General features: G+C 42.1%; 1 protein-coding gene across 16 annotated transcripts in view; it reads left to right on the forward strand.

Annotated features, from left to right (window-relative positions):
• NAALADL2 (N-acetylated alpha-linked acidic dipeptidase like 2) overlaps positions 1 to 21,808 on the forward strand; it is a 978,641-nt gene that overhangs the window by 534,956 nt on the left and 421,877 nt on the right. For all 16 annotated transcript variants that reach the window (XM_075937998.1, XM_075938000.1, XM_075937987.1 and 13 more), the window contains one exon: positions 9,123 to 9,396. In XM_075937998.1, coding sequence (XP_075794113.1) covers positions 9,123 to 9,396 — 274 coding nt within the window. The remainder of the gene's footprint in view (positions 1 to 9,122; positions 9,397 to 21,808) is intronic.

A 21,808-nucleotide genomic window follows, 5' to 3' on the forward strand; every position in this document is an offset into this window, starting at 1 on the left:
TGAATAGTACAATTATTAGCAAAATACATCAATTTAAATCTAGGTTTCCTTCTTGTTAATATAAACTATGATTAAATTCAGTGTTCAGAACCAATCTGAATTGCACACAAGGACCAACACTGGTTACAATACACCTGACAAACTTGCCGAGCCCCTGGGTAAGGGATGGGGATGATGGGGGGAGGGAGGGAACAGATCCTGGAAAGGGTGGAACCTCAGGTGGGAGGGGTGAGGCTGGGACAACCAGCCCTCAGCGCTGTCCACCCTCCCCACTCAGCACTGTCTGGAGCATGTTTTGCAGAGTTCTGGCAGTGATTTAAAGGGCTCATAGTGCTGGCTGCCACCACTGCCACCATAGTGGTAGCTGGGAACCCTGGGCCCCTTTAAATCGCTGAACCCACAGGCAGTTGCCCTCTTTGCCCTTCCCATACCCCTACCCATTTGGTGGGTCTGCAGCACTAGACCATCATGGAAAGCAGATTTAACAGCATAAGTATTATATTTCCTTGCTCCAGTTGGCTGCCTCAATGCTTCAGTTCAGCAGGCTTTCGAAATCTGATGATGCAACACGTAACATTAGACACTGCACCCAGAAGTGTGCCCCATACTATCCAGGCACCTTCCATGCTCTAGTGAGCTTAGGGTTGCCAGGTGTCCAGTATTCTACCAGACAGTCCAGTATTTTCAGCTCTAGTCCAGTAAAAAATTTAGAAAATACCGGACACCTGAAATGTCTGTTATTTTCTGTTTTTTTCCCCAGCCATGAAGTGAAAATACTGGACACCTGACAGCCCTACACACTCGGCAAGTGGGCCGAGTCCCCGGGCACCGGCCCCAGGCCTCCCTTCTTACCTGGTTCCGCAGGCAAGCTCCCTTGTGGCTCAACCAAAAGAAAAAGATGGCCGCCGGCAAAAAACCTCAAGACCTGCGCAAGGGGAAGCAATACCTACCTGGGTCTTAGTGCTCAACCTTGCCTTTTCCTATCCCTATTCTGACTCTGCATGCAATTAAAGGGGCCATGCTATATTAATGCTGTTTTTATTTTTTTTTCTTAACTCATGTGGTCCCTTTTTTTTCTTTGCTCAACAATTTTGGTCTCTCCCCCTCTTTCCTCCCCCCGACAGAATGTTTTCCTCAGTGGGTTTTTTTTTTTTGGGGGGGGGGGCGGTCAGTATTTTTGTTGAAACCATCTGGCAACCCTAAATGAGCTTATCACTGAAATGTAATCATGTCCCCAGCAAGGCATGATTTAGGCTAGAACGCTGAACCTACAAGGCTTTCCTTGTGGGAGCACAGTTAAAGAGTCCTAATCTAAAACAAGGGGAAGGTGAAGACTGGCCAAGTATTATGGTAACAAGATGATTTTGTGTGTGTGTGTGTGTGTGTGTGTGTGTGTGTACTCCCAGAGGCTATGAAGGGAAGGAGGAGGTAAGGAGGTTAGCTGCTAATTCTGAGGCTCCATTTACACTACAGCAGTTTGTCAGAAGAGGAAATGCAAATCTCGTGCTCTCGTTTGCATATTCTCTTCAATCCTTTTTTCAGAAGAGGTTTTTGTGCTAAAAAGCCCTGTGTAGTCGGGGCCATTTGTTGGAAAACCCCGTTTTGTGCAAGATCCTCTAAACCTAATTTTTTGAGGAATAAGGGATCTTGTGTTCAAAACAGGGGTTTTCCAACAAATGGATAGGGCTTTTTAGTGCAAAAACCTCTTCCACAAAAAGAATATGCAAATGAGAGTGCGAGATTTGCAAATGAGCGCTCCATTTGTATTTCCTCTTCCGACAAACTGCTGTAGTGCAGCCTAAGAGGAAGAAAGAAGAGTGGGATTAGTTGTCTACAGAGTCTGCTAACTGCAAGGACAATGATGGGGGGGCAGGCGCTGATTCCTCACTGAGCAGGCTGGTGGAGGAGAAAGTGCAGGTAGGGTTGGCTGCTTTCAAACAACTCTGCTGAGGGAGTGGGGGAAGAAGCATAAAGAGGCTGCTGGCACATGGAAAAATGAAGTGATTCCCCAGCTTGTCCCTACAGAGAAGAGGGCAAGAGGCTGGTTGCCCCCATAGGGGAAAAGAGGTGGCATCCCCCACACTGGGGAAGGTAGAGATCAGGTGATCACTGCGTGTGGAGAAAGAGACAGGCAGGACCAGTGGCCATAGACTCAAATAGATGTCAGCAAAAAAGTAGTTGGCACGTCTGTTCTGAGTTGAGGAACCATTCTTGTTGCCTTACTTCTTCTATCACCTGCATCCCAATGGGTTTCACACACTGATGACTTTCTTTTACCTGAAGTTTGAGGAGGTTTAGGTCTTTTCTATTTGCCTGTCTCTGAGGGTGCTCTAAAGTTTAATTTTTAGAAAAGCTTCTTGAAATCCTCCGATGAAAGCCACTCTATTATTCATTCTGCTGTTGTTGTTATTGTCATATACTTGTGCCAGATTCTAATACTTTTATGTTCCTGCAGATCATTTGCCAATGAAAGTCCATTGAGTTCAATAGAGCTATGCAGATTTACAGTAGGTGAAGATGTGGCCTCTAGTGTAATACCTTACTTGGCAGTACAGTATCACCATTAATTTCCATGGATCAACTTGCTGAATAGAGTACAGGGCGCCCCCGCTATAAGTCACCCCTGAATACATTCGTTCTGTGCTAAAGTCATTGATGCTTGTAGGAACTGATGTGTTATAAGTCCTCCCATTCCGTGCTCTTCAGTAATGCAAAAAAAAAAAAAAAATTGCACAAATGGAAGTCAGCTATGGGAAAAAAATTCCCTGCTTTAAGTTGTTTCACTGTAAGTTCAAGTTTTTTGGAACGTATCTTTGACTTATAGTGAAGATGGTCTATTAGAAAGTGAATAATAGTATCACAGTCTGGCTCACTATTAAAGGCAGCAGTGTAAATGAAAATTGACATAGTGTTGGTATTGAAGTTTTAGATACTGAGAACATTCTCTCTAGCAATTGCATGATGATGCAGACAAACAAAATGTGTGTCTACGCAGCAAGTTATTATTTCAAAATAATGTTGAGATAGAGGACTCCGGAGCCTGTAACCCTCATTTCATGAGTAGTGGGGAAAGTTGAAGGAAGATTGTTCTTTCTTTGACTTCCTGCTGTATAAACAGCGTGAAAAGCCGAATTAAGCTATTTTGACTTCAATTACGCAATTGACATAGCTGAAGTTGCGTATCTTAATTCGAGTTTTGCCCTGCTGGGTAGACGTTCCTTTATACAGCTCACACATGGTATCTTGATACAAGTCTTAATAGAAAGTAAATTTTAAAAAATGTAAATTAACTCACATTAGTAGTTAGTAGGATGCAGAAGGTGACTCTGCAGTGCATGAGATATAATGTTTTTTCCTCATTAACTGATAAGGAAAAACACCTTCTTTCTGGGATCCTGAATTTGGAGTATTGTTGGAAAGACTATTCTTGTGACATTGTTTCTGTTATCTAACCAGCCTGTCACAAACAATCATGGATCAAATTAATCCATGATGTAAATCAATGAAATTAGTGGATTTACATCAGGGAGAAATTTGGCTCAATCTTTTTAATTAAACTGCCTAAAAGTGTTATTTTGTTCTCTGTGAGACTCATCAAAGACACAAGTATCTGCTTAGTTGTTTTAATAACACTTGTGCTATGATTTGCAATTTGATTTTAATATGCTATAGGAAATTTATGAAGTAAATAGTGTGTTCATTTCTTTAATTCTGTCAAGTATGTTGTGTCAAAAGTTTCAAAGACATGCTTCATTTAATTATAGAGTAAAAATAATCTTTAGTTATTACTGAGGGAACAATTTGATAATTGTGTCCTTTTAAAAAAATAAACCGCTTTTTATGGCAACAGAATGCTGGCTGTTGAAATATGTCATAACCTTATTTGTATGGGATGGGTTTCTTCCAATTATTTATTCTATTACTGTTTCTAGCACCTGTGGGAAATGTGGATCCTGAAGTAGTGACTGTATTAATCAAATGACTTTGTGTGTTTCTGTACTGTCCAAGTTTGTCATTGCATTAGAGGGCATAACAGATGAAATTTGAGACTTGTAATGTACTAGTGATTGGATTAACTTCTCCATTTTGTTCAGCCTGCTTGAAGACTTATTTTAGATAAATTAAGAAGATTAAATCTGAAGAGTGACCTTTGACAATTATTCCTCCTGACTGGATCTCTGAAGTCTTTAACATAAACCCAGCATTCTTGTAAAGAAGTTGAACTCTGAACAGCAGTAACTCTGACTGCTGTACAGATTACATTCAGATATTGTATACCCAGCGTCTTTCCGTAGGGGTTTTTCAAATGTTTTGATCTGCATGTGCAATCAATAATATATGCTGAAACCTGTATTGGCCTTTAGATGGCATTAGCTATTGGAGTGCATACTGTGCCATCTGGTGAAGTTGTAATATGTTATCAGTCTAGGTTGTTAACACATCACCAATAAGATGTGGTTGTGAGTGACACTGTATGTGTAGTAAATATTCCTCAACTAACCATGTTTTAAATGATAAGGTAGTATTCACTGATTCCCAGAACAGAATGCCCCCCTTCTCAGAGTGCAGCCTACATTCTTTGTTCCTGCATGTGTACATTGCATTTAACCATATTAAAATGCATCTTTTTTGCTCAGTAAACTTGTGCTCATCTTACCAAATTATTCGTAAGACTGGCCAGACTGGGTCAGATCAAAAGTCCATCTAGCCCAGTACCCTGTCTTCTGACATGCCCAAAGCCAGGTACTTCAGAGGGAATAAACAAAACAGGTAATCATCAAATGATCTGTTGCTTGTCATCTATTCCCATTTCTGACCAATAGAAGCTAGGGACACCATCCCTGCCCCTTCTGACTCATAGCTAATATCCAGATCACTCTGTATCAGTCACCTGTCCTCTTAATTATTTACTACACCTGCAATATTTGTGACATCTGCAAACTTTACTAGGGATGGCTTTGTTTTCTTCCATGTCATTAATTAAAAATGTTCAAGAGCATAGGATCAAAAATGATTTTCATGGGATCCTAGTAAAAACACACCCACTCAGTGATGATTCCCCATTTAACATTATATTTTGGCTTTGTCTACACTGCAGGGTTTTTGTGCAAGAAGCTTTTTGCGGAAGAGATCTTCCACAAAAACTTCTTGCACAAAAGTGTGTCCACACCTCAAAAGTGCATCGCAAAAGTGATATGCTTTTGCGCAAGAGAGCATCCACACTGCATAGACACTCTTGCGCAAGAAAGTTCTGCTTGCCATTCACAGAATCGCCATCAGAGCAGCTGTGCTTTTTCCTGTGGCTCTTTTTGTGCCAGAAATCCCTGTTGAGTGTGTTGCATAAATTGCAAGGTTTCGTCCCCTTGGAGGCTAGTCTGATTTACCCCAAGAAGAGAGTCACACTTTCAGGCTGGGTCCAACTCAAGTTTATTGGTTGCAACCAAGGTACGGCTAAGGAACTCAATGTTCAAATCATAGCCGACCCCCAACATCTCATAGGCAGGGGTTTTTATAGGGTTCACATCTTTCCTGGTTTAGGTGCCTTAACATGATAGGTTACTTCATCTTTGACATTTAGCATTCCTATAGGTCAGGTTAATTTTCCAAATGAGGTTAAATACAGTGCCTACTTGCTGAACAATGGGCAAGCCATACTTCCCTTTTTCCTTTCCTGCTTGAGCCGGTCACAAGTTTAAAGGATGTGGAATCTATCCATATCTCTACTTAACAGAAGACTGGTTTCACTTCCCCTCGTCTCCTTATTATAAGTTATTACCTGTGACAGGCCTTGACCTTTGTCATGTCTTACTCCTATACAAATAGCAAATATATCTAAGCATTAGCAATGTATGTATATTGTACGTGCCCCTCATAGGGGAATCAATGGCTCCGGGGGATTTGACTTCCCTTTTACACATCAAGTGTCCACACAAATCTTTTTGCACAAGAACCCTTGTGCAAAAAGGAGTTATTCCTCATAGAAAGAGGTATACCTACACCGCAAAAAGGCCTCTGTTCTGCCATTTTACTGTAAATTTTCTTGTGCAAAAATGCACTTGAGGGGTGGACACTCCGTGTGTTTTTGTGCAAATATGTCCTAAAACCCTGTAGTGTAGACATAGCCTTAGAGACATTCAGCATGCTAACAAGGCTACTACTCTTCAGAGCTCCTTGCGGTATAGTGAAACATTCTGAGACTGGGTGTGGCAAGGTATGTTAGATTGATAAATGTATTTTCTCTTCCTTTTGTTTTAAGCTTCCATTTTCCCACTGAAATAGTTGTTAGATACAGTGCTATTTGCTTGGCACTCATTATTTCCTTCAGTTCTCTCATCATTGCCATTTTCTGGATCATACAGTAGCAGGTGTTCGAGTGATATAAACTGCATTTGGCCAAGAAAAGCCAAAATCAGCCTAGTCATGCTTTGTCAGCCTATTGAGTGGTATTGACAAAATAATTTCTAGGCTCAGGTGTTCTGTATGACACTTTACTGTGCTGCCCTGACAACCCTTTACTGTGGATATCAAGGCTAAGGAAAACTTTCTCTCATATAATATGACACTTAGTGAAACTGCTCTTTTCGGCATTGCAAATTGTTTTGCTCAGTGAATGCAGGCTAAATATTTAATTGTAGCTAATTTTCCAGTATTATCCTCTCCCTCCAGCCCCAGCTGAAAAATTACATCAAATAAATTATCCTATATTGGATGGATTTGGTTCAAACCAATCATTTTTTAAAGCTGAAACTTTTGGAAAAAGAAAACAGGAATGTAACGGTGACCAGTGAATGAGGTATTTTTTCATTGCATAAGCAGTTCTTAAAAATTGGGCTGTTTCTTAAAAATCTAGTTGAGTTCTGACTTCTTGGAATTTGTTTTCTTGTTACACTGCAGATGGTCATGTCTTTTAACTAACCTGTAAAACTCCTGAAGATTGGGATCTTTGTTGACATTGTAAAGCAGTGTTTCTCAACCTTTTTTTTAATAAGGTACCTCTTTTTCAAAAAAAAAAATAAAATAAAATAAAAAAATATACATACATTTTTCAGACGCACACAATTTTTTTCTACCATTGCAACACATTTGTTTAAACAACTTAATCGTAGCCAGGCGGATGATGAAATTTTGGGGTGTAAAAAGTACAAAAATAATAAAGTGCTGTAAAACTTAAAACACAAATTCAGTTTTCTCTAAATTTCAGGTGTGTTGATGTACCTCCCACCCGCACCCCAGACTTCTCTCGAATATCCCTAAGGGTACTTGTACCACTGGTTGAGAAACACTGTTTTAAAGTACCAACCTATGGCACTGCTGGATGCTCTAAAATAACAGTTATTAGTATGGTAATTTGTAGCATTGTTTGAAAATCAATTGAAAATGCAGTTTAAGCATATCTTCATTTTGTATATCTTTGTCTTAAAATTCAACAGAGATTATACCACAGAAAAGTTCTAATCTTCTTATGAAGGCCAGTTACCAACCCTTGCAAAGCTTCTGATCATAGATTTTGTGAGTTTCCTTGTCACCTGGTGGCTGGCCTTTGCAAATGAAGCAAGTTCAGTTTTTGTAATCCAGAGTAGGTGCTTCCATTTGGCTAATAAGAGGATGCAGCTGCACCTAAGAATGAGAACAGGTCAAGCTCTGAAGGTAGAACATAAGTAAGGGTGGCAAAACTGTGACTTCTGTAAAATAATCTTGCCATCTCCCTGCAACTTCCTTTTGGGATCAGCACTCTTGATTTTGAAAAACACTGGTCTCGCCTGTGAATTCTGTATAGATATGGTAAAAATACACGAAAGACCAGATTTCACAGGGGAAAACTAGATTTCATTTTCTGTGTGGTGTTTTTCATGGCTGTGAATTTGACTGGGCTCTAGCCATGAGGGCTCCTACTTGGAAGAGGTGGGTTGCACTTGAATTAGAATGTGTGGGCGTGTCTGTCTTAGTAGAGCAGGAACATGGTAAGAGATGTCAGGGCTGCGCTGGAGCATAGTGAGAGATGCCATAATTCTATGCCATGCTCTTTGAACTATTGTGGGAGAAATCTGGACTATGGTCATTGAACTCTTATTATGATTTGTGTATGTGTGGGACTTTTGTATTAAATTACCTTCACTTGGGAAATTTTGGGGGACTGTGAAAAGAGTAACTGAGGCGGGCATGTCTATCATTCGCTGGTCTGCTGCAAAGGTGCGTGCCCAACAGCATCACCCTATGACACTCTTTTGCAGTGTTTTAATTATGATCCATTACTTTCCTGGGGCTGTAACACCACAGAATTTAGAGAGATTCTTTTAAAAAGGTGTAATATAAAATGAGCAGACTTAATTTTTACGACGTCTGAGCATAAATATTTAGAACTTTGTTTCCTGTTCATCAGTGGATCAAAATGTGCAGCTTTTCCCCATACTACTTTAGATGCCTGGAGTGAAATCCTGACTGCCCACTCCATTGAAGTCAGTGAGAGCTTTGTCATTGTCTTTGCTTTCCCAGGATTCCATCCCTGATTTCTGTTGCAAGCTCTGTCAGTTAATTGCAGTTAATTTAACCTTTCTGTGACTCAGTTTGCCAATCTGCAAAATGTACCTAAGGTACATTATAACATTTTGTGAGATGGAGTTAATCTTTCTAAACCCTCCTTGAAGTCATAAATGAAAATTACTTTATATATGTTACATTAAATTGTTTAGGTTTGATCAGGTTTGAGGTTAATAAGTATATATTACCGCTGAACATAAGTAGGTAGGCTAGGTATAGGAATGAAAGCCAGTGCTCAGAAATGTAGCTATTTCAGCATGGAAGTGTAAATGCTACATGTAAATGTTGAATCCTTTACAATTATACAGTGATTTGAAATCACTCCTGTGAGATTTTGGAATACTAATATGATATTTTTCTTAAAAGACAAATGTTATTATTCTTCACAAAGAATTTTATTTTTCTGATGACTGATAAGGAATTACATGCAAAAGAGAATGAAAGGTGCTTTGTTGTATTGTATAGTAAGCTATTACGCATTCTTGGTCTCACATAAATGAAATTGTGAACTGCTATATCTGTGCAAGATGAATGTGTATTGGAAAAATGTACTATTACTGTTTTTTTTTCCCCCTTACCTCCAGAGATTTGATACAGCTGCCTAGGAAAGAAGAAGATACAGACATTGCAATGAAACTTCTGGTTCAATGGACTTCTTGTGGCCTTGAAGATGTTCAGCTAGTAAATTACTCTGTCTTGCTTGACCTGCCAGGCTCTTCTTCAAATACAGTAACTTTGAAAAATAGTGGTGACTGCTTTTATCCGAATGGACAGAAGTGTTACAGGGAGACCAAAAAGCTTCACAGCCAAGACCTTCTGTACTCATATGCTGCTTACTCTGCCAAAGGAACTCTCGAGGTAATACGATCATTTGTCTTTGTCATTTACAGTGAAATAGAATTAGAAAACAGCTCCCATCTATCTTTAACTGGCAAGTCATGGGAATGATGGTAAAAATCTCAGACTAGAGATGAGCAAAAAGATTCAGGTAAATAAGATATGGTCCATAGTTCAGCTCAGACCTTGAAATGATGTTATGTAGGGGTTTTTAAAGAATTAAATGTCACCTGTCTCTCAGATGGTGGGTTTACATTTCCTGGATACCAGAGTCTGTGAGAGTATAACTGTGGCGCTATTTTGGGATACTTCCAGTATCCCAAAATAGCTGTTCTGCATCTTTTGAACAAGGCTGTTATTTTGAAATGTAACAGGCTCACTGTTCCGATGTCTCTGTAAACCTCGTTCCACAAGGATTAAAGGACGTTTCAGAATAGCAGTTTATACAACACCACATTTTGAAATATACAGTGCCAAATTACGAAATAAACTATTTTGACACTAACTAGAAATAAACCACACAATTTGCATTGCTCAAATTGCATAGCTTATTTCAAGCTAAGGGTGCAGTGTAGACACACCCTTAGGGTTTTGTCTAGAACTTTTTCTTCTCCCTGTAGTTGTGAGAAAAAACTGCTCAGCAAACATTGCAAAATAATACTTGAGAAAGGCACACAGAGAAGGGAAGAGGCACTAAGGTCTGGTATGAGGCCAGAGTTAGGCACCAAAACTTTTCAATTACAATGCTGCATCTGATACATTCTTCCTCTCTGGCCTTGGGCAAATCATTGAGCATCCCTGCCTCAGTTTCCACTTGGGGATAATAGTTTTTACTTACCTAGCCAATAGAGATGTTGTGAGATTGAATACGTTTGTAAAGTGCTTTGAAAAAGTTTAGTTTCTTTTCAAAACGGCACGGGGTTCGAATGAGCAGGGAATTAAAAATGGCAGCGCCCAGTTTATGCAAATGAAGCCCGGGAAATTCAAATCCCGGGCTCCATTTGCAAGTGCGATATGCCTACATTACCCCGCTAGTTCGAACTAGCGGGGTAGTGTAGACATACCCTTAGAGTGTCCATGCTACATGAAGCTGATAGAGAAAGTACTAATTGTTCCTGAGTACCCATTGTTTGGTTATTTTATGTCATTAGGATGTGGAATGTAGCTGGCCATCCAGCCAATGTCTTTATTCATGTGTGCAGTTAAATGAGCCTCTGATGTGGTGATTTATGTGGTTAGGTCCTGTGATGATAGTGCTTATATAGATGTGTGGACAGAATTGGCACCAGGGCTGATTGCAGGGGTGGGTTCCTGGATGGGAGGAGGCAGACAGGAGCCAGTGCTTGCAAGGAATTCACTTAACAGCTGGCTTTCTGGGAGCACTGGCTCCTGCCTGCTTTCCCCTATGTGTAAATAAGTAACTGCTAAAATTTCAGATGGTTACACATTTACACAAATACCCAATAGTTAACACCCCTATTATTTTCTAGGACTTCTGAATAATGAAGTAGGCCGTGTAGACATAGATTACATAGGCAATAGTGGTGATTGAATCCTGGATCTGGTATCGGAAAAAGGAAAATCACACCTTTGTCACTTGAGCCAAAGGAATAATTCCTTTAGCTAGATCAGGGTTTTACGATCAGCATCTTGAGAGATGCTCACTGGATTTATATGTGTGTTGTTTTGGAAAAGGCTAGACCCCAGTAGATTATATGTATTTGCTCTCAGAAAAGTCTTTTTCAGCATTTGTAGATCCACAAAGCATAAATCCCATCTGTGGTAATGAACTATGACCACATATTTATTTACCTTGACTGCATTATTAGCAATGATCAAAACTTGGAGTTGGCATGCCTAAAGCACACTAATGTATGAGCTAAGTGTGCCAGTATCTAGAACTGGGAGTAGCAGTTGGTCATTGTTACTAAGATAAGGCAGTAGAGGGAGACATAGTCACATTAAGTAAGCCAGCAAATTACATTTACTTTGGATGTCCGGCAGCTTGGCTATGATAGAAATTTCAAAGGTTTTTTTTTTCCTGTTAAAAGATATTTTGCAACAAACTTCCAGTAATATTGAATATTCTTATTTTCAAAATCTAATGCAAATCCTTAGCATGGGCTGGCTTTGCACAGAATTTACAGTCTGTGCATCAATACAAGTTTCTGATACCAACAATATCTCTTTGAACTTCTAGTTGATAAAGCGATTAAAAAGTTCTGAAATTGTGGTAGCCAGTCTTACTTTTGTTTTGACAGGGTTATTTGTACAATACCAGTGCTCCTTTTCTTTGAAGACCCGTCATGTCCATTCATCATATGGCCATTTCATATGAGCTGTCCAATCTGTACTTTCCCTAACAGCCTAAATAGCATTTGTGATTTCTAAAATCTATTTTGAAAGTCATCTTAATGCAGTGTGATTGATGGCGTGCCTTGCTGCTTCTGTGTAATTCACTGTGCACTGGAAAGGTGACACTGTTTACTCCAGCATGAAAACAAGCAGGTCATAGAAGGGTTTTGAAAAGAGCTGTCAGGTCATCTGTGAAAAACATATTGCAGGGGTTATGTAAATAAATTAGCATAAGCCAACTCATGTTGAAGAAACAATGACATTTATGTAATATACTTTTATTAAAAGTTAACCACAATTGAATAGCAAGGTTAAATACTTTGCTTAGTTGGCAAAAATAGGGAAAGAAATCATGTTAACTACTGATTAATTTAAATTATACGTTTGGGGTTAAATTTACCCTTATTCGGCACGTGGCTAGTTAACCATTTAAGCCCAGCGGAACTTAGATATGACTCCAGTGGTCACTTTGGTGGTTCTCTGCACACAGGTGAATTTCACCCTGATTCTAATCCTATCCAGTGAAAAAATATCCCTGGAGAACCTGCTTGTTAATTCCCATGCTAGTTAAGGAACGTTGGATAGAAGCACAGGTTAGAGACAAATGATCTAAGTGTCTAAATGGGTGTTACAAGGAGGAGAAAGAAAAATTGTTCTCCTTGGCCTCTGATGATAGGACAAGAAACAATGGGCTTAATTTGCAGCAAGGGAGGTTTAGGTAGGAAAAACTTCATAACTGTCCGGGTCTTTAAACACTGGAATAAATTGCTTAGGGAGGTTGTGGAATCTCCATCACTGGAGATATTTAAGAGCAGGTTGCATAGACATCTATCAGGGATGATCTAGATGGTGCTTGGTCCTGCCATGAGGGCAGGGGACTGGACTACGTGATTTCTCGAGGTCTCTTTCAGTTGTAGTATTATATGATTCTATGAAATTATTTTAATATAAATTAAGAGAATTTTGGTTTATTGTTGTGTAGCTCCCCCTCTCCACCTGATTACGTTCTTTAAAGACAATCTGATTACAAGTTTTGATGGACAGGTCTGGGTTCTTCTGGATCCCGCCACCCACACAACTTTATTTTTTCCGATGGATTTATTTGGCGGTGCCTCCATCCCCCTCACTCCTTCCTGGCAGGGTCACCAGGGCAGTTTGGGAGTAAAATTCTAACCCAGGATAATCCCCACTTACTTCCCAGATAGTTGTAGACTCTCAGAAAATAGCACAAACACATACACTATAATAAACACAATTATATTAAACAGGAGACAAATATAACAGAAAAGGGTAAAACACTATTTTTAGGGTCACCGGTGCCCAGCAACTGTAAGATCAGTGTCCCATTGGTACGCGTACTTTGTTGGGGCCCTTGATGACTTTTGACCAGGGGCAGATGACCGTTTTGCGGGGCACCGGGCAGCATAATTCCGCGGGGCCCCCCTTTGCCACGGCGCAAGCGCGGGGCTTTCTGAAGCGCGGAGCCCGGGGCGGCCGCCCCGTTCGCCCTGCCCTATATCCACCCGTGCTTTTGACCACAACATTCTTCTCTGCATTGGTTTAGCAGTGAGGCTGACTAGGTCCAATACAGCCCAAAGGACTCTCACATGGGAGAAGGCAGTAAATCCCTCCACAGGTTTAATATGCAGCAGGTAATAAAATCCCCAAACAAATTCCCTGATTTACTAACTAAAAATTGGTGCACTCACACACTCTATGAATGAGCCTCAGGTTCAGAGATGAAAGTCACTGCAGAGGGGCTGCTCTCTTCTGGCAGGGATCCTCTTCAGGCAGGAATCAGGCTGCTTCGGTCCCAGAATTTCCCCTCACCACAAAGGGGTGCAAGGCTCAAGGTGCAGGCCACACAACTGCACTAAAATTCAAACTTTAATCTCCTACCTCAGCATTCAGACACACACACAGCAGGCAGCAGCCCCAAACCAGCAGACAGAGCAGAGCTGACCATGCGGTGACAGGTCTCACCCAGGGAGCTGGAGAGCCAACTCAGCCTGGCTGGGAAAACCTCCCAGCAAACTCCACAAACTGGGAATCAACAGTGGAGACATAAAACCCAGCTGAGGGATCCTGCCTTCAGGTCCCTAGAGGCTAGTTCTCAGGGGGAACCCTTCAAGCAGGCTTGTGGCTTACTAGCTCCTACACAGCGAGTCCTCCCCTTGCCCTGGCTGGCTCCAGACTCCCCCAACAATAGCTCTTCCTTCCACTCTTCAACTCTCTGGGAGGGGCCTCTCACTCCCTATGGGTTGCCAGGCAGACTCTGACCCTGGTAGCGAGGGAGAGCCAAGACAAACTCAGAGTGCCTCTCCCTGAGTTGCCAGCAGACAGAGCCCTAGGAATCTAGGTAATATCCTTGGGGGTTACAGTTAACCCAAACCTTGCCCCAAAACTTTCTTAATGTCAAATTAAGGCTTTCCAGTAGTGCTTGTGCTCCCTACAGAATGTAGAAGGAGAATCTAGAGATGAAAGTAATGAACATTTAATATGAAGGTTTATACCATAACCAGGACTATAACCTTAACTCTGCCCTGTTGATTTAGAAATGTTTCAGCAAAAAGCATTGTAACTTGGTGATGGGTGGGAAGTCATAACAAGTACACATGAGAACAGTCTTAGAATATAGGTCATTAATTGTGTTGTGTTTCATAGTTATAAATGAACTCTGTGTTCTCTGTACTAAGTGTAGAATACACAGTATTGAATGGATGAGGGATTGATTGGATCAGCTTGGGAGAGCTATGGTAGTGATATCAGGAGAGGTGCACTACAGGTTGTATCAATAGAGGTGCACACAGATGTTGTCTTGCCATGGGAATTATCTACAATCTGGTGGGATATGTGTCAGTTGTCTCCAGAACTTAGTGAGGCTCTGCGTCAGATAGAAGGGGTGTAACATGTATAAACCAGAGGTGGTTGCATGAAGTAGCATCAGAGTTTGAATGAAAAGCAGGTTTGTGTCACTTCTGTTTCCTGTGCCAGACGTAACCTAAATTTTGCTGTTGCAAAGAGGAGGTGTTAAAGTTAACCCTGTAGTACTCATGTGCTCTATAGCACCTTCAAAGGAAGAGTGCAAACATCAGTGTGAGTTAGCTGCCCCAGAACAAACCCATCACAAATCCCTGGGTACTTACTATGGTTGCTAGGCCTCCACATAATCACTACTTGTGCTACCGAGACTAAAACTAGCATGGACATGCCTACCTGCAGCCATGCTGTCTGATGTACCCACTGTTTGTATGCATCTCCAGGTCAGTACCTGCAACGCATCACCTTGAGCCACCCAGTGAGTGTGAGAACACACTGAATGTGATCCACTTGACTTGTCCAGTGCCCTGAGCTTGCTGCATATTCACATTTCACTCTCTTATGCATTTTAGCCTCTGCTAACATGGAGTTGCAAATTTTACCCCTAGTAACTTTTTCACTGTTGCTTACCCAGGTGATTGGGATTGGTTTGGGGAGGATTAGAGTCCCAATTGTACCCCCTCTCCCTAAAAATCAGCTGCTTTTTGTAATCAGATGTCCTTTTATTTAACGGGGACTGTATCCTGACAGCTCCTTGTTCCAATGGTCCCATATTTGAATGATTAACTCTATCTACACTCTCAAGAACTACAGCAAATGTCAAGGCTATCTGAGAAAGCATGTGGGTTTTAAAGGACAGCTAACCTTTAAACAGAAAGTGGCACTCAATCCTAACTATAGGAGAGCTGCAACTCTGCTATAATGAATACTCAGAAAGCTATGTTTATGAAATGTGAAGGTTATACAATTAAAATCATGATCAGGAAGTACAGCAGTTCCTGCAATGGCAGTCTTCACAAAGGGATGTTGTACCTTCAGATGTCTTTATCGTGTCTGTTTAAGACAGAGCCGTTCATATATCAAATTACGCAGTTCACTAGTAAAAGAAAATAGAACACTGTGTGCTGAAACCAGAGCAGCATGCCTGGTAGAAGCTTAACTACTAAGAAGTAGATTTTCAAAGGCACAAATGTAGAAAATATCACCCTTAATCTCTTGCTTTTTTGGTATTTTTAGCCGTACTGCCTGAATGCTGCACTAATCCTACCCCCAATAACTTACTAGATATTTTTAAAGAATAAAAAAAATCTTACACTATTTAGCTACAGGGTTGGTGCAATTTACAAATTGTGACTATGACTCTTGTAAGTGTGTTGTCCCAATTAGTGAACACTTACATGACTGCATGTAATCGAGCACGCATTAATGTCTCTGTGCTGTGTAGGGGTGGATGAGAAAGAGCAGTGCTGATCCACTGGTGGGCACTGCTAAGTATGGCATATTGTTCATGGTCCAGTGCTGTGAAGTTGACGGAAGGGTGAAGGCACTGCACGTTGATGGAATGATGAGGTCACTGCATCAAGGTCAATCCTAGTGTAAGTCCTGGTTTACTCTTAAAAAGTTAGGTTGATATAGCAACAGTACTCGGGGTGGAGGGGGGCTGAATTTACAGTTAAATTGATGGAAGAATGCTTCCATCCAGTAACCATTATTCACAGAACTGGAGTTCCTACAGTGACGCAAAAACTCCTTCCATCACTGCAGGAAACATCTAAGCTATAGCACTATCGCAGCGTAGCTATGACACTGTATCTTGTGCTGCTGTAATGTAAATGTGGCCTAAGACGGCAGAAGTCAGTGGTTACACTACTTCTCAGGGCAGAATTCAAGTCACTGACGGGCTGAGAAACCTGCCTAGAAGAGATTGCTTTGTGGGAACTAGAGGAAATATTTCTGTCAGGACTGACTGCTAGACATAATTTTCTTTTAAATTGTATTGGATAGACCAGGAAAGTTAGAGAGAGGAGGGAGACTAAAGAATCTATGTATGCCCCAAAATTAAACAAATACATGGCTTCAGTTTTCAATACAATATGAAACATGGGTATGAAGGCAAGGTGGGAAATAAGTGGATAGAAATGGAAAATATCACATTTGAAGTGGAAGAATAACAGAACATGTCTTCATTTACAGTGCTGCAGTGGCAAAGTTATACATGTGTCGGGCAGATACTCTATGCAGATGGGAGAGAGCTCCCCCATCCGCATAAAAAAACACACGCTGCAATCGGCAGAAACTATGTTGACAAAACCTTTCCTGCTGACATAGTGGTGCACACTGGAGCTTATGCTGGTGTAATTTATGTCACTCAGAGAATGGAATATTCACAGCACCAAGCAACATGAGTTTTGCCAATGCAAGTGGTGGTGGAAATATGATCTTAGGGCATGTCTACACTATGGAGAAGATCGACCCTCCAGAGGTGCAGACCTCCAAATCGAACACTGAGGGCAACCTCTGCTGGAATCCTGTACTTCTCATTCTGTGAGGAGTAAGGGAAGCTGACAGAAGTTTGTGCTCTTGCTGGCCTCCCACAATGTAGATGCCACGGCAACTTGGTTTATGGTAAGCCAAAGACGTATGGTGTATCATAAGCCAATCTGCCTGGTCTAGTTTAGACCAGGCCTTTGAGCTCAGTACACTTAAGGAAGCCAGCAAATTACAGGAGAACTGGTTGTTACATTAAAAATCCTTAATAATCTGTTCAGGCCTATTACCTGATGACTAGATAATAATTGATGACCGGATAACAGCTAATCCTCTTTTACCTATATTTTTAAAAAAGACAAAAGTGATCTGCACAGTTACAGACCTGTTAGTCTAGCCTCAGTAATATGTAATGTTTCAGAACAAACTGCGAAGTAAAGAATAATGAAGTTCATGGAGATAAAAGGAAAAGAGGATATAATACAAGGGGTTTACCAAAGGTGGATTGTGCCAGACTTAACAGATTTCCTTCTTGAGGAAAATAACTGTATTTTTATTTAGGACTATTGATGAGGTTACAAGTTCAATAAAGGTAATAATGTAAATCTAATGTACTTGGATTGCAGTAAAGCATTTGACATGTTTCCACATGGGAAATTATTAGTTATACTCAAGAAGATGGGGATCCATATGAGAATTGTAAGGTGGTTAAGGAATTGATGTAAAGGGAGAAGGCAACAGGTTGTGCTGAAAGATGTATTATTGGACTTTGGAGAGTTTACTAGTAGAGTTCTTCAAGGGTCGATCTTGGGATCAATCTTAATCAAAATGTTTGTTAATGACCTTGGCATGAAAAGTAGGAATATGCTAATGAAATTTCTTGACAGTACAAAGTTGGGAGGCATTGTCAATACAGAGATGGATCAGAATATTATATGGGAAGATCTGAATGATCCTGAAAACTGAAGTGACAGAAATAGGATGGAATTCAATAATACAAAGTGAAAAGTCATACATATAGGGTCTAATAAGAAGAATATTTGTGACAAGCTGGGACCTTGTCAGTTGGAGATGCCAGAGGAGGAGACACACCTGGATGTATATATTGATCACAGCATGACAGCCACAAATGCAATGCAGCTTCAAAAAAACCCAAATATAATACAAGGGTATATCAGGTGAGGCATTTTCAGTAAAGAAAGTAGTATTGATGCCATTGTACTAGTCTTTGTTAAGGCCTCGTATGGAGTACCGTGTAGAATTCTAGTCAGCCATGTTAAAAAAAGATTAATTTAAACTAAATCAGGTGTAGAGAAGATTTATTAAGATAGTCCAGGAAATGGAGGGCCTGTTTTATGAATGAAGATTGGAGGAAGTTGGCTTACCAAAGACTGGGAATGGATATGGTTGATCTCATATAAATACATCAAAGTGGAATATGCCAGGGAATTTGAAGAGCTGTCTAAGCTAAAGGTTGATATTGATACAAGAATAAATGGAGGCTGGCTGGTTATGAACAAATTCAGGCTGCAAATTAGAAGGTTTCTAGCCACCAGAGGGATCAGGTTCAAGAAAAGCCTCCCAACAGGAACTATAGGAGTTAACAATGTAGTAATCATAGAATACTAGAACTGGAAGGGACCTTGAGAAGTCATCAGGTCTAGCCTCTGCCCTCACTGCAGGATCAAGCACCATTTAGATCATCTCTGCTAGATGTTTTTCTAACCCGCACTTAAATATCTCCAATGACCGAGATTCCACAACCTCCCGAGGCAACTTATTCCAGTGCTTAACCATCCTGACAATTACAGAGTTTTTCCTAATGTTCAACCCAAACCTCTGTTGCTGCAATTTAAGCCCATTGCTTCCTGTCAATTCATTAGATATTAAAGAGAATCATTTTTCTCCCTCCTCCTTGTAACACCCTTTTAGGTACTTAAAAGCTGCTATAATGTCCCCCCTCAGTCTAAACACAAACTAAATGCACCCATTCTTTAGTCTCCCCTCATAGGTCTTGTTTTCTAGACCTTTCATCGTTTTTGTTGCTTTTCTGGACCTTTTCCAATTTCTCCACATTTCCTGAAATAATCAGTGCAGAGTAGAGTGCAAGAATTACTTCTTGTGTCTTGCTCACAACTCTCCTGTTAATGCATCTCCGTATCATGTTTGATTTTTTTTGCATACTGACTCATATTTAGCTTGTGGTCCACTATGACCCCTAGATCCCTTTCTATAGTACTTCTTCCTAGACGGTCACTTCCCATTTTGAATGTGTGAAACTGATTGTTCCTCTCTACATTTTAAGAGAGAGTTAGACACATTTCTGAGTGGCATTATCTTACTTGCTTGTGTTTTGGCTTGGGTTTCAATCACTTTCTTCTTCAACCTTCGGGGGTGGCCGCAGATGGAGATGGCAGCTGGATAGGATAGGATACTGTTCTGAAGTGGCACTGAGCATTCTCTTTCTGCAGTGCTTGGCAGGTAGGTTTTTGCTCAAAGCTCAGGGTATAACTGATCAACATCTGCGGGGTTGGGAACAAATATTTTCTCAGGTAAGACTGGCAGTGATTGGGTTACCAGGTAGACCCCCCCCCCCAAAAAAAACGGATACACTTGATCATGCGTGGGGGGACGGGGCTGGCCAGGAGGAAGGGGTCAGGAGGTGGGTCTGGAGGGGGGAGGGGTTGGGGACCATGGAGCTGGCAGGGTGGAAGGGGGGCCGGGAGAAAGGGGGCTGCGGGAAACAAAGCTCGGGGGAGGTTGGGGCCCAAGGGGTGCTGGACGGGAGGAGGAGGGGCCGGAAGAAGGGGGGCGGGAAGCAGAGCTGGCGGGGGGTGGGTTCAGCCACTGGCAGCAGCCGGAGTCCAACAGGCCGTGCCCCCGGCAGGCACTCCTTCTGGTTGCTAGTAGAAGCCAGGCGGGGGCGGGGAGAGTGGCTGGGAGCCACTCCCCCTGCCCGGCTTCTGCACACAACCAGAGGCGCCTAGCTGGGAGTCGGGGCCGCAATCGGCGCTGGGAGCCTCTGGTTGTGTGCAGAAGCTGGGCAGGGAGAGTGGCTGGGAGTCCTAGCCACTGCCCCTGACCTGCCAGGCTTTTGCACGCGACCACGGGGCTCCCAGTGCCAATCACTGCCGGCCTCCCAGTCGCTCCCTCGCCCCCGCCAGGCTTCCATCCGGCACTCAGACAGAAATTCAGAAAATACCGGACATTGCACATGTCTGGAATTTTTTCTGAATTATTCTACAGGACAGAGGGCGCAAATACCGGACTGTCCGGTAGAAAACCGGACACCTGGCAACCCAGTGACCCTGGTGTATTTTCCTTTCTGCAGCATAGGGTGTGGCTCACCTGCTGGGGTGAACTGGGTATACTCACATAATCAGTACCCTGCCATACGAAGGGCTTAAGGCATTGGTGCACCTTGGTATCTACTATTCCCTGCATGTAGCATTTAACAGTTAGGTACTTGAGAGCTGTAATACGTTTGGTCTAAATTGGGCTGTTGGGTTAGTGTGTGCGTTCTGGGTAGTGTTGGTGGTGAGCGGTATGCAGAGCACACTGGACAGTCTTTCCTAGCCTTGAAATCTGATGCTTGTCAGCGCAGAGGCAAAGCTTAGAGTAAACCATGTGGAGCCTCTCTCCACTATGGCTCAATATGCCCTGACTGCTCAGTGACGACAAATTGGCTTCTTTCAGCAGCTTGTGACTGTCTGAAACAAATGTGAGGTACACACATAACCAGGGATGATGCGTAGTGGACGTGAGGGGTCACATGCCCCCAACACCATGAGTGGGAGCAACCAGCTAGCTGCTAGTGAGGGGGAGGCCTGGCAGCTGCAAGAGGAATGCACCCTCCCACCCTGTACTCAGTGGTAGAGGAAGCAGAGTAAGGTGGCCCCAGCTGCACCCTTTCAGGGAAGGGGGCAGGACGGTCCTTGCACTCCCTGGAGGGAAGCAAAGCAATGCAGCCATGGGAGCCAAACAGTGGACCTGCCTTGCTCCGCTTCCCCTGCTGCTGCCAATGATTGTCGGAGGTATGTCCAGACTCCTCACGATGGCGTCAGCTCTGATAGTCCCCTGGGATGGGGCAGAGCAAGGGGGGTGAAAAGGTGGGAAGGGGGGGGGGGCAGAGCAGGGGCAGGGAGAAACAGGGCCTGGGATTGAGGTGGGTTGCCCCAAACCTTCCCCAGGCTGGAGGGGATGATGTGGCTAGCCCTCCTCCCCCCGAATCAGTCACCTCTGCATGTAACACATCTGTTTTAACTAAAGCTGCACAAATAACTGATTTTTCCAGTTTGGGAGTAACAAATATACATTTTTGGTAGGATTGTATCAAATATGAATGTTTTCAGGCTTTTTTGGGTGACTTAGAAAAGTCCATTTTGAGTCTGGCGCGCGCGCGCGCACACACACACACACACACACACACACACACACACACACACACACACACCATAAGTGCCCTAACAACTGGACTAAAATTTGTAAGTTGGGGTGCATGGTGGCAGAAGTAGCAGCAACAGCTCTTCTTTTCCTTCTGCTGTGTTGTGCTTATTTTCAAATACATTCTTTGAAAAAAATTGTCCAGCTCTAGTTTAGAAGCAGACATGTAGGCTTAGGGAGATGTTGAAATGGGCAATTTTCTCATGTTATATCTGAGTTAAACAGCAGTTTTTGTCAAGACATGCAAAGATGCTACTCCTTAAGAGTATTTTCAGGCCACACTTCATATTTCAAACCTCAGTTTGTTCTTCATCTCTGGTGGAATTTT

The sequence above is a fragment of the Pelodiscus sinensis genome, chromosome 10, assembly GCF_049634645.1.
Source record: "Pelodiscus sinensis isolate JC-2024 chromosome 10, ASM4963464v1, whole genome shotgun sequence".
NCBI classification, from domain to species: Eukaryota; Metazoa; Chordata; order Testudines; family Trionychidae; genus Pelodiscus; species Pelodiscus sinensis.